Raw genomic sequence first — 13,101 nt, 5'->3', positions numbered from 1 at the left:
CAGACACTGATCTTACCACCACCTGGCAATAATGACAAAACCAGGTAAAAGGTAAGAATCAACTGTTTTGCCTTTGCACAAGACCTCCTTTCTACATGATCATTTGTCACACACAGGGCAAATAAATAAGAGGTGACAACACCAGCACTACCTCTGCTTATGCACCCGTCAGAATCATCAATTCTTCAATGTACCTAACATGCATTGAAACAGAAAAACACAACAGACCAACTTCAATCACTTGGTTACACTATTTGAGTACCCCTGCGAAACACATTTGGACAGGAAATAACCTACTTTATTTTATCAGTTTCAGTCCTTCCCACAGGAAGGAGCTCAAACCCTAGTGAAAACTGACTCCTGCATTTAGCTCCCCCTCTTGTCCAACACTCCAATGTGCTACCACTTTAAAGCAACCACAGAAGCTCAGCATCAGCAAAGACAGCAGCTCACTGGCAGCAGTGGCAAGTGCTACACAGAGATGAGCCTTCCAGGACACTCCCCACAAAGCCACTCCACAGGCACCAGAGTAGCAGCTAAGGCAGTGAACTATTACCTTCACAGCAATGCGGCTAAAAAGACAAGGTACAGAATTTCAATCCTGCCTGCAAACTTGGAGAGCAGGGCATTTCAGTATTGTAGTAAATATTTATTAGGGTTGCTCTGTAACTGCGTAGCTCTCATTCCATCTTTTGCTACAGATTGAAACAAGCGTTTGCTCCAGCAAGTCAATTCAGACGTAAATACCTGGGGACTCCCAACAGGAAAATTATTTGTCAAGATGATTCTTACAAATCTGAAAGATCCATCAGCATCCTCAGTGTTGCCTGGATCGAGGCCCCTGTTCTTCACTCCAGCACTGACTCTTCATCCAAGGCAGCCTCTTGCCATTTACCAGCAGAACCTAGAGCAGAACAGTGACACCACCCATGGGGACAAGATACACCTTTTCACTAGCAGCAGTCCACAGAATGGAGTCAGGGAGAAGTTCCAAAATAAAAAGGACACCACTACATTTTTAATAGTTTATTAACACTTCAACCTTTCATAACTTTGAAGAAGGCCTGAAAGATAAGTTTTGCTTATTGGCTTTGTCTTTTCCCCTTTGGCAAAATGTCACCTTTCAACTCCTCCCTCCACCCTCCCTCCTCCCAGGAGGATAATGAAGTTCCAAGCTACTGTTTGGTTGCTTCTTTTAAGTAAGTTGGCTTCAAACATAGCAGCAGAAACATGCAAGCCTGGGCAATAGCGTTTGTCAACAGATTTTAGAGAATGAGTAGAAATGCACAAATAAGTTGTGCATTGATACAAATAACTTTCTCTTAAATGAACTTTATATATATATATATATATTCTAAGTGGGTTAAATCTGGTGCCCAGAATTACTACAGAAGCTGTATCTTCTAGTTAACTAGGTTTATTTTCTTTTTCCCCCTGAACCCCACTACTCTGTTTTAAAGTGCTATATTGATAAAAATTTTAAAGTAACTACTTTGATACTGTATACTTGTATTATCTTGCCCTTTTGAGAAACCAGAAGAGCAACCTGCAAGGTGTATTTAACTCAAGCGATGCATTTCCCCTCACATGACTTTATGGGCATCACCGTCTGCTCATATCACCAGGAGCAGGTGGAGAGACTGTATTTCCCTGTGCTTACATACACAAGTAAGCAGGCAGACAAAGCAAGAAGTTCTACCCATTTCAGGAACAAAGACAAACAATTTAATCCATAGTACATAATTCACTGAATACAGTTGATCTCATCCAAAGAGACTCCTGAGAGCAAAATAGTTTTAGCATTACATTTTATATACAGCTATGAAGGGATTACGGGAAACCAAGACAGTCTCCTTAGACCATTACTGAGAACTCTGGTTACAAGAGCCCTGTACTTTCACCTTGAAAACATTACTTAAACCATGACCAAAGTTTTACCACCAACTGTTTTCTTATTTATGAAAAAGTTATTTCATTCTGATTTTATCATTTTTACCATATTTCTGCTGCCAGATATCAAAACCTGAGTCAGCTGCATTGAGCAATGACTTGTTTTTCTGCTTTAAAGTCCTCTAAGTGCTAGCACCTTTGAAAACCTCCGTACACCATACTGTAAACATTTTAAGATCTTCCAGAGGGTTTTGTTTGGTTTTTCTCCCTTCAACGCAGGAATGACTGCTCTGTCTGAAGCAAACTACATCCTGCACAATATTGCTTTCATTATTTTCCACGTAATCAGTTTGGAACAGGCTATGAAAGTTTGATGTGGCGATGTTCTGTTAGAGAAAAAAAAATCAGGAGAAATACACCATTCTGAACCAGTGGAACCAAAGTAATCAAAACCTTAACATAGTTTTTTCCAGTCACTGGGATGGAAGGAGACTTGAATGCAGACACTGGAACAAGTAATTGGAAACAGTGCTTGCATGCTTAAGTGAAAAGATAAGCAGTATTTGCATTTTCTCCATCATCTTCCTTGTACATGTGCAAGATTTCATAAAAAACTTTACCACAGAGAGCTATGACAGAACATCATGTAATTTTTTTTTTTTTAAAAAGCACTAAAAATCAAAGGCAACCAAGATAATGTACATCTTTCCCAGAACATTTTTCTCAGCTACATAAGGTGTGCATATACCAAGGTCTAACACACTTAGCTGCACCACATCAAGTCAAGCTGTCCAAGAGCATACACAATTTTGCTTACAGGAGTATACTTCTTCCACAATTTTTCAAGTTTACAAGTAATTCCCTGTATTGGATTACGCTTACTCAGAAGTAGAGATAATATTTTGTTTCAATACTACTGTTTGTTTTTATGACATATTCAGAGATGAGGCAAGACATAAGATTAAGTGCAGGGAAGCATTTCAGACCCCAAAAATGCATTTTTTAAAACTTAGCTATACATGGTTAAAACAGGTAGATCTGCCAAGAGTTGCATAAAATTATTTCTATTTCCCAAAGGTGAGCAACTGAGCAGAAGGTGAGCAACTCAGCAAATATCAACTCTTCTGCATCATGGAATTCACTATGTGTGTCTGAATGATTCAACTTGCATTTTTTAATATTTGCTAAGACAGAATTATAAACTGAGTAAGTTAGTATATGTGAATTAAGTACCCTTAAGAAATCAAAGAATAATGTTGACTCCTGGAAGACACCCAGAAGATCCAAAGATGGAACAGAAGGTTGATTATTACACTCCTGCACAATCCAAGCAAATTGTTAATATATTGAAAACATTCATGTCTGGTATTTGTACCTGCTGGATATCCAAATTATTCTGTCTCAAACCAAGTTTGATAACCATCCTCTTTGTAGCTGAAAGCAGCCAGAAAACAGTTCATTTTTTTTATACAAATGGAATGGAAACCTTTTTTTTTTTTTTTTCTTTCCCAAGCTTCAATTACAACAGTCAAAGCCAGAGACTTAAGCAAATAAACTTCAAAATAGCCATTTGTTACAAGTAGCAAATTACCATGAACAATGAACTTGTTAAGAATCCCCTCTAAAAGCACGACACACACAAACAGGCTACCCGCAGAAAAATCTGTTAACAATTTTATTTCTTTTGTCATGTTAAATATTATGGGACAGGACTGTTAAGGATGAAAAACTCTCAACAATGCCTCACAAGGAATAAGAAAGAAATTCTGCCATGATATTAGCAAAGTAAGGTAAGGAGAAAATTTACACAGTAAGAGGCACCATTTCCCCCAGAATACCTCCTGTCATATTCCTGAATGAGTGGGATTAGCAATCTAATAAATCATTTGTCAAGAGGTAACAGCAACAGATAAAATTTTAAAGGATTATTAAAATAACATTTACAAGACTCTGAACAATTTTCGAATTCTTATTAAAACCACAGAAAGAAAGAACAATTCTTTATTTATGAATTTTCATAAAGGACTGACTGTGCAACTGATACCTGCTATTGATGACTGAATGTACAATTTTGTCCAGCAGCTGAACAGTTTGTCTTTTCAGATTGTGTTTTCTAACCGTGCGAGATCATTAAAGGCAAAGCCTGTTATGATGCTGTACATAAGAACAGCCACTCGGGCCGTACTACCCATGATGTGGTAGGTAAACAAACCTTTTTCTGGCCAAGAGAAAACAAAACAAAAAAAACCAAAACGAAACAAAAACAAAAACAAAAAAAAAGGAAGCTGCAGTTTTGCATGCTTCTCTCACTCATTCTTTCTACAAGATGAACTTCCCTAGAAAGAATCCAATGAAAATGGCTGCAATTACAACAAGAAGTGAAGGAAGAGAATTAGAGCCATTATCTCTGAGGGCCAAAGCTGTGGGCGATCCAGATTTATCCGAGTGCGCTACCTTTCTGAGCCTCAAGCCTTCATCCTGAGGGGAGGAAAAAACACAAATGGAAAAAAAATATAAATACATCATTACAATAGTAAAAACTGAACTCAAAAGGCCATATTTACTGGCGAATATTTAAATAAAGTTTCTAAAAAGACCTCAACGCATACAACATGACACCACACCAAAATCCAAAACATGGACATAGAAAACCATATTTTAAATAAGGACCATAATTCACTAGTCTCTCTGCTTAAAAAATATTCCAAAAATCTTGGTAGGCCCAATGAAGCATCCTGCTCTTACTTAATATGTGTCAAAATTACATAGAAGTAATTCCTTGTTGTTAATGAGAAACATCTGCTTTGTTTAGTCTCAATGTCATCAGGATTACAGGTCTGGATATATCATAGTTATTATGTTATATATTATTTCATAGTTCTTTAAAAGACTACCACAGCCAGTGAAATTGTCCAAACTGTTCCGAAAGCAAATATATCGAAAAGACACATAAAGTCATGTATTGACTACTGACGGGTCACTGAAATAACACCTTTACATAGAGGTACAAGAAAGTAGTGTTTGCTTACCTCCTCTGGCCAAACAATTGTTCTTATTCTCTGTTTGTAATACAAAATGTTACTGCTCTGGATCTCATTTACTCATTATTAAAGAAAAATAAAGCACTTTTAAAACGCTAATTTAATTCAGTAGCTTTGACTCAGACCTAAATTAATAAGATCACCTTAAAGAGGACCATTTCATTTAAGAAGAAGATTATGCAGCTTCAATATCTCATCCATGACAATCACAAAGTCTCAATCACTGACAAGTTCAAGATATACATAATATACAGGACAGTAAAACCATACAGCGAATCAATCTTGACATTCTAACAGTTTTATCTACTTGCTGGAATACATATGTTTTGGCCTAATTACAAACCAGACCTTTGAATCAAGCAGAGTGAAGCCACTTCAATATAAATGTGGACACAGAACTTACTCTCAGGTGCCGATTTTCATCTGTCAGCTTCATAATCTCTGCCTGAAGTCTTTTGCACTCCTCCACGAGCTTCCTTGTTTCAGTATCATTAAGTGAAACACTATGTGGTTTTGGCATCGGTCCATCCTGCTTAGATGCGTTCAGTACTGGGGCGGATTTGCTTGCATCTATATCATTCTACAAATATCAAGAATGATTTGAGAATTTTACTTACCCAAAGAAAAACCATCCACAGCTTAGAAGTGAAACAATGAAGCTACCGATACAGTTCAACAAAGTTTATATTTACAGTAAGCTGAACAGACACACTGACAGTTCAGTTCTGATTTGCTCAGGTGTTAAAAAAGCAAGAGAAGATTGCACTGTTTACCTGGTACTACACTCTACTGAGACACAAATTAATACTTTAGCTGCTTAACACTGACCCAGGAGGCATCCAAAAGAGGGCATAAAATACACCAAAGATCATCTGAACTTGGGGGGAAAAAAATAAAAGGAAGAAAAGTAATCCTGCAATAGTAAGAAACAAAACAAAGTAAAACCAAAGCAGATCATGTCACAAACTCATATAAAGTGTGTATGATACAAATGTTTTGCACTTAAAACACCTTTTAGTGAAGGAAAATAAAGTGCTGCACAAACATGAAACTTAAGTCTCACAGCATCTGAAATACATATTACTAATTCTGAAGAGTCACAAAAAGCTGTGAAAAAACCAGTACTAAAATTAAAAATCTAATTCCCACAGCTCTGCTCAAAGTCACAGAATCATAGAATAGTTTGGGTTGGAAGGAACCTCAAAGAATATCTAGTTCCAATCCCCCCACTATGGGCAGGGACAATTTTCACTAGATCAGACTGCTCAAAGCCTGATCCAACACAGCCTTGAACACCTTGAGGGATGGGGCCTCCACAACTTCTATGGGCAACCTGTTCCAGTGCCTCACTACCTCCTCAGTAAAGAATTTCCTCCAAACATCTAAACCAAATCTTTCATCTTTTAGTTTAAAACCATCCCCCCTTGTGTTACCACTATCTGCCTCTGTTAAAACCACCTGCAGTGGGGTGTCCATGCAGCCTTCTCTTCTCCAGGCTGAACAACCCCAGTTCTCAGCCTGTCTTAACACGAGAGGTGCTCCAGCCCTCTGAGCATCTTCAGGGCCCTCCTCTGGACTTGCTCCAACAGGTCCACATCCTTCCTATGCTGGGGAACCCAGAGCTGGACTCAGGACTTCAGATGGGGGTCTCACAAGGGCAAAGTAGAGGGAGGGAAAATCACCTCCCTTGACCTGCTGGCCACACTTCTTGTGATACAGCCCAAGATGCTTTCTGGGCTGTGGGCACACACTGCAGATTCATGTCCAGCTTTTCAACCACGAGAACCCCCACGACATGGCAAGCCTGACTGCCAGTGAAGACTGAGCCAAGGAACTCAGTGAGTACCTCAGCCTTCTCTATATCTGTTGTCACGAGTTCTCCCTTCTTGTCTGTCGGGGGGGGTTAACTCTCCTTGTCATTTCTTTTCTGACATATGTACTTACGGAGTCCCTTCTCATTACTCTTCACATCCCCTGCCAAGTCCCAGTCCATCTGTGCCTTGGTTCTCCTGATCCCACCCCTAAACACCCCTAAACCATAGCCCTGTATTTCCCAAGTCACATGTCCCAGCTTCCACTGGCAGTGCATTGCCCTCTTACTCTCCTCAATGCGAGGAGCAGATCCTTGCTCAGCTATGCCATTTTCTGGCCTGCCTTCCTTGATTTCTTACACATCAGGATGGAAAGCACTTGCACTCTAAGAAAAATGGCCTTAAAGAGTTGGCCCTAAAAGAGCGTAAAGCTCCCTAAGAGTGGCTGTAAAGAGCTGATTTTTTAATTAAAGAGTCAGCTCCTCTGTCCCTAGGGACAGTTTCTTAGGAAAAAGTACAAAAGGAGGTAGTTTTGTATACCCATTACATTTCTCTCAGTCCATTACACACTTCATGAAATTAAAGCCAGAAAGTAGATAACTAAGTGCCTTGATATTAAATGCTCAACCTTTACATTTTTACTGTTTAAGACACACTTCGGAAGCTTACACCTTCATCTCACAAATTATTCTTGACTAAAAAAAACAAAAACAAAAAACCAACAAAAAAAACCCAGACCACAAAGCAACTGCTACACCCCCTTCCCTCCAAGATTATACTGAGATTGCATACAAAAACGATGAAGTATAAAAATAACAAAAAGATAAGTTTTTTGGCACTGGTCTCCAATGCTGGAGTTTTCTAAGATGTGGGTGGACAGTGTTCCCTTTTGGACAAGATCTTGGACCAGATAGTACTTCAAGGTCCCTTTAAACCTGGGCTGTTCTGTGATTCTATGAATCCTTAAAAAGTTATATACTGAACACCCCTCCTGACTAATTTAGTACAAATTCCTTCAATTCATTTAATCATTAAATCAAATAGGTTGAAAAAACCCTGAAATTTCTGTGAGATCCTACCAGTCAGTGGTACAGATCTTACAGTTTCTTACTCCTTACTTACCAGTTTATCATTTTCGTTGGGCATTTCAAACACACATCTCAATTTGGAGTCCATTAACTCATCAGGTTTCGCTTCTTTCCACTAAGACAACAATTAATAGTTATTTAACATGCTGGACTCATGCAAACATCTCAACAGTTCATAAGCTTGCTCTTAGCTCTGGCCTTCTACACAGCTGAATACCATGTTTACCCTCCCTGCAATTTTCAGACTTGCTTATGAACAATGCTTTTTGTTCACACTCACTGCTGTGAAGTAAAAAAAGCTAGAAATGGTTATTCAAGTCTGGAAATGAAAAAGAGTAAACTGAATGCAAGGATGGATCCATCAGAGGTTTGTATGAAATAGGGAGGGGACAATACAGTGGTTTCTTAACACACAATGGGACACAAGTAGCATTGGAGTCAGTTTGAAAAGAAAGTTCTAGCCCTATTAAGCCTCAGTAAATGTACTTCTTGTATCCCATCTTGGAAGCACTGATTTTAAACAAAAGATTGAAAGACACCTTTTAGTGACTCTAGTGACTCTGTGTTTGTTCTAGAGTAAATTTCTTTAGTTCTTTAAATTTTAGACTTTTAACCACTTTCTCCTTTTACTCCATATCATGCGACAATTTGGGCCTAGAGAATTTTTCAAAGCTGTTTATAAAAACCATTTTAAATTCTAATGGTTATCAGTCTATTTAAATAACTAAAATATGCTGGAATCTCTCTCCTCAACTGACAATTAACATTCAAAGCATGCACTTCATGTAGTTGCCTTAAATTCTTAGGCTCAGAGACTGCTCTGAAGTCTGCAGCAATTTTTCTAATAGGTCCTCTACTGTTACCTTGGAATTGTAGGTGTTACAGATTCAAATATTCAGGTTTTTCATAACATCCTTCCTATTATTTTTTTTCCAGTGGCATTATTTATACAGTAACTTACAATAACAACTATCGATTTCCTGAAAGCTCCATGTCTCAGTATTGTATACCTGAACATACTAAGAAAGCAGTTATTTGAAAGGTATTTCTGAAGCTGGTTTTTATACCCTCACCAAATAGCCATGCTTCATTTACCACACATACCCAAGAGCTACTAGAGCATATGAAGAAAAACAAACCAGTTCAAAAAGGCAGACAGATGTTAACTTTCACGTCTCAAAAGCTTCACAAAATCTAGAAGGTTTTCCACTGCTTCCAGTGAAGAGTGATGCCACAGCAGTCTTTGCCTTCTTATAAGGGGACAGAGCCTAAACCTGAAAAGGTCTCCTCCTGGATTTCAGCAATTTATAAAATCTCATCTTTATCCTTTGTTTCCCCTCTCCTTCTCTGCCTTGAGTGAACATCAGATGTACCTGTGTAAACACAAGCATTCCCTAAAATAGTTTCTAGAGTTAGAAGCATGTGCAATGTTGACCTCCACCTTAGGACATACTTATGTGAGTCCAAATACACCCTAAAAAGCACATTCTGACAACTGAGGGCTTAATTCCCATTGCTGCCAGCCAGTAAAATCAGAAACAGGCACCTTACTTCTAAACTAACAAGCACAAACCTACATATCTTCTTTCTGGATCTTGCATCAGACCAACCCAGCCTAAGAACTAAAGCTACAACAGGTTCTATTAAAACAGAAAATAAATCTATCATTTGTCCTGTGTTTAGCCACTTGGTATCTTGTAGGGAGACACATCTTAGTCTTGAAAATGTTCTAATTCATTATAATCCCATTCAACATTTCACTTAAACACTTTTCAGACCAAATGAACCCATTTCAGACAGCTTCAGGCTTGTTGTTTGAATATACTCTTGATTCCTTCAAATTCAATCTGTTTATCCCCTTCAAATCAGCTGCGTGTAAAGGTATAACATGCCCATATTTTAACACTGAACTGACCTTACCTTAGACTCACCACTATATCCATTCAACAACCTCGAGGTTAATCACTAGAGGCAAGTTCTAAGAACTGACCTTGTATTTCATATTAAAAACCCTGAATCACATTTGAAGTCACACTTGTTCAGAGAAAATCCAGTTCTTCTTCAAACAGAAACTGCAAAAATGTGAATCATTTATAGCTAAGTCAAATTTTTTAAGAAAAAAAAAATACAACAGTCATTTTACTCTGTTTTTACTTACCACTGCCTCCATATCTGTAATATTTGGTGGTGCATAGGTTGTTTGTACCATAAACTTGTGTTTACTCTTCTCATTTGGGTCATAGTCAAAAGGCTGCAGCATTACTGTTTCAAAGAAAAAAATAAAACTGTGACTCTTCAGCTAATCACTACAGCAAGCATGCTATCCACTTCAGATTTATTCCCCATTGAACAGACACTGAAAGTTAAAATGCAAAGGCAATGCACACACTGTAGAAACAGGGACTCAAGAGGTCAGAGTCTGGTGTAGCTGACATGATTATTTCTCTAATTACTATAGGAAAAGACATTTCATATACAAATATGTACAAATAGATCCTGTAAGAGAGACCAAAAAAAAATTAGGAGGACTCAGTGAACTGCAGAGATTAATTTTTTGGCAGTGTACATACACCTGTCTTCCACAGAATGGGAATGCCAGTTCAGTATATCTTTATACAAAATTAAGAGAAGCAGAAGCAGTTTCAGAAAAATATAAGAAAAATTACATGGAGTCCTATAACCGGTATCTGTATATGTACCTATCTTACAGCAATGAAAAAGCTATAGAAGAGATACTGATAGAGCTAGAAAAATGCAACAGCAGAAGGAAAAACAGTAACAAGTAACAGTAACAAGCTGTGAAGGAAGAGAAGTAACATGCTATATCATGAAAAAAAACCACAACAACAAGCAATTGCTGTTAACAACAACAAACAATACACGACAGGATAATAAATAGTAAATTTAGGGCATCAAGGTAAAGAAAAACAGCTCTTACGGAATTTGTATTTTTGGAAAAAAATTAATAAACATGGCTGAAGAAGGTTTCTTAGTGATTCACAACTGAAAAGTGATAAATGATTTAAAAATGTCTGTGGACTTCCTCAAAATGACTGTCAAATCATCTCCAACAATGAATTTAAAAACTGGTTTGGCTCTGATTCAGCACGATGCATTTAACAGGCTGAAGACAGCTAACACTACCTCAACATTCAGTTTTGAACGTAAGAGCTTCAGCCCACAGTATCCTACAGTTATTTCTCTCTGCACAACAATGTGAGAGAAATCTATTTTTAATTATGTGAAAGATGACTCAGCACTGAAAACACTCAGTTGAGGGACTGATGAGATAAAGTGGGTCACTAGAAAAATAATCTGTGCACTTATTTTAGCAAATTACCCAAAAGAAATTACATGCCTAAAAACAAAAAGATGAAACTGACACTTTGGGGAAGAGAACTTAGCTCTGAAAAGCACTGTGGAGTCACTCTAACTCAACAACTGCACTTGAAAACATCTTGAGGTCACTGTAGCTGAATAACTGCATGAGAATCCAGTAATACAGAAATAGGCACACCAAAGACTTCCTGCTATGCCAACTGAAGAGTCAAGCAGTGTGACACTGTTTCCCTTTATTGGTGATCCTGAAGCCACAATATGGTTTACAGCTCCAGTACTGACTCATTTGAAAAACCAAAATATTAAAGCTTTAAAAGGATGATTTGCAACTGTGAAAACACACAGGATGTAATCCTTCAATCTATTAAATTCCCTAAAGAGAAAGTCCAGCAAGATCTTGACTGTGATATCAAACTACCCACTGGAAAGACCCCAGATACCAGATCAAACACACAGCTAAGGCAAAATGGCTGTAAGTTGTCATTGAAGATGAAAATAAAGAAGTTTTTGACTATTTGAATCTTAAACCAATTCTCAGTAAAATGATCTTTCTGAGTCAGTGAACAAGTACCACATGAGTCCAGATGCTGGACTGCCCATGGTAAGCAATAATGAAGTTTTAAAGGGCCCCGTTCTACAGATCATATTAGAACAGAAAACTCCTACAAGGAAAGTTACTCTAAGGTTTTAATCAACCAAAGTTTTCTTGGGTTCTTCTTTGCGTCTTTTGAACATATCACCTGAAGACAGTTCTCCAGCTTCTTTTAAACTTGCCAAAGGGTGTAAGAATGTGAATCTGAAAAGCTCTGAGGATTGCTCCATTATTTCCCTTTTGCTTTGCTACAGAGGTCTCCAAGGATTCTAAAATAATCAGTTTTCTAGACCTAGGACATCTAGGAGTTCACACCTGTATTGCCTGTGATCTCTACAATCTGAATCCCCCTTCTTCTAGTGATTCTACCTCAAAATGGTCCAGAGAATGACCTACAAAAATCATTTACCAAATCTTAAAACTAGTATCTAGTCTTCCCATTTTCTTGAGAAAAACAACTAGCTAAAATTGTAAACTAATTTTTTCTTAAATGCAATGAATGATGAAATGTTACATTTTAAGCACATCAGAGCAGCCAAGTAATGCTTCTAAACACGAATATAGTAGTCTGAAGCAAAGGTACTGTTAACGTCACTGCCCTTTTTCAATTTGCTTCTCCTCCTTTCAGAGAACCACAGATAAATGTGACAAAGGCAAGTATTTCTATACAGAGGATTTTTTCATATATCATTGCAGCTCTGCATCAAGTTGCCATCACACTTATGAAGGGAATCCCTTTTATTTAAAAAAAAAAAGTTTTAAAAAGCTGACATACTTCAAACAGTCTTTAAGATCAAGCATTAGGGAACTTCATTAAAGGCTTTAAAAACACTTAACCTACAACTGCGTGTTTTTGTTTTTTACCTGAAACAATTACAGATGATCCTGGGTCAATAATTCCACTGTTTGGCCTTACACAGTATCGACGAGGTGCTGTGGTCTTCACTTTGAAGCATACTTTCCTATCTGACGGATTTCGTAGTTTAAGATTTGTAGTTACTACATCTGTAAAGGGACCTGAAAAAAAGGTTGGTGTTTTTTAAATATACATGTATCTCTGGAGAAGAAATCTCTTTATACGGTACAAGTAACTCTTAAAATATATCTTGTTGCCAACAAACTTCTAAAAGCAGGTTAAATCATACAGCTGTTAGGCACATACACTCTGTTACATGTAAAGAGTGCTCTATCACCCTAGTTATAACAATATACATCACAGCAATCAAGAACTCTTAAATAGTACAACAGACTCAAGCTGCTGCCACAAGTGGTTCATACATGCAGATATTAATTTTACTAAATCATTCTTAACATTTGAAATACCAAGAAGGTACTGGTCA

General features: G+C 37.6%; 1 protein-coding gene across 1 annotated transcript; it reads right to left on the bottom strand.

Annotated features, from left to right (window-relative positions):
• Positions 1-1,013: 1,013 nt before the first annotated feature.
• VAPA (VAMP associated protein A) lies at positions 1,014-12,797 on the bottom strand (the record flags this gene model as incomplete). Its single annotated transcript, XM_008630089.2, has 5 exons — positions 1,014-4,368; positions 5,335-5,511; positions 7,865-7,945; positions 9,989-10,092; positions 12,626-12,797. Coding segments are annotated over 5 exons (693 nt in total), but the record flags the coding sequence as incomplete, so codon positions are not given.
• Between the last annotated feature and the right edge of the window lie 304 nt (positions 12,798-13,101).

The sequence above is a fragment of the Corvus brachyrhynchos genome, unplaced genomic scaffold (assembly GCF_000691975.1).
Source record: "Corvus brachyrhynchos isolate BGI_N302 unplaced genomic scaffold, ASM69197v1 scaffold331, whole genome shotgun sequence".
Lineage (NCBI taxonomy): Eukaryota > Metazoa > Chordata > Aves > Passeriformes > Corvidae > Corvus > Corvus brachyrhynchos.
The sequence above is the reverse complement of the archived record's forward strand: the minus strand, read 5'-3'. Positions and strand labels throughout refer to the sequence as shown.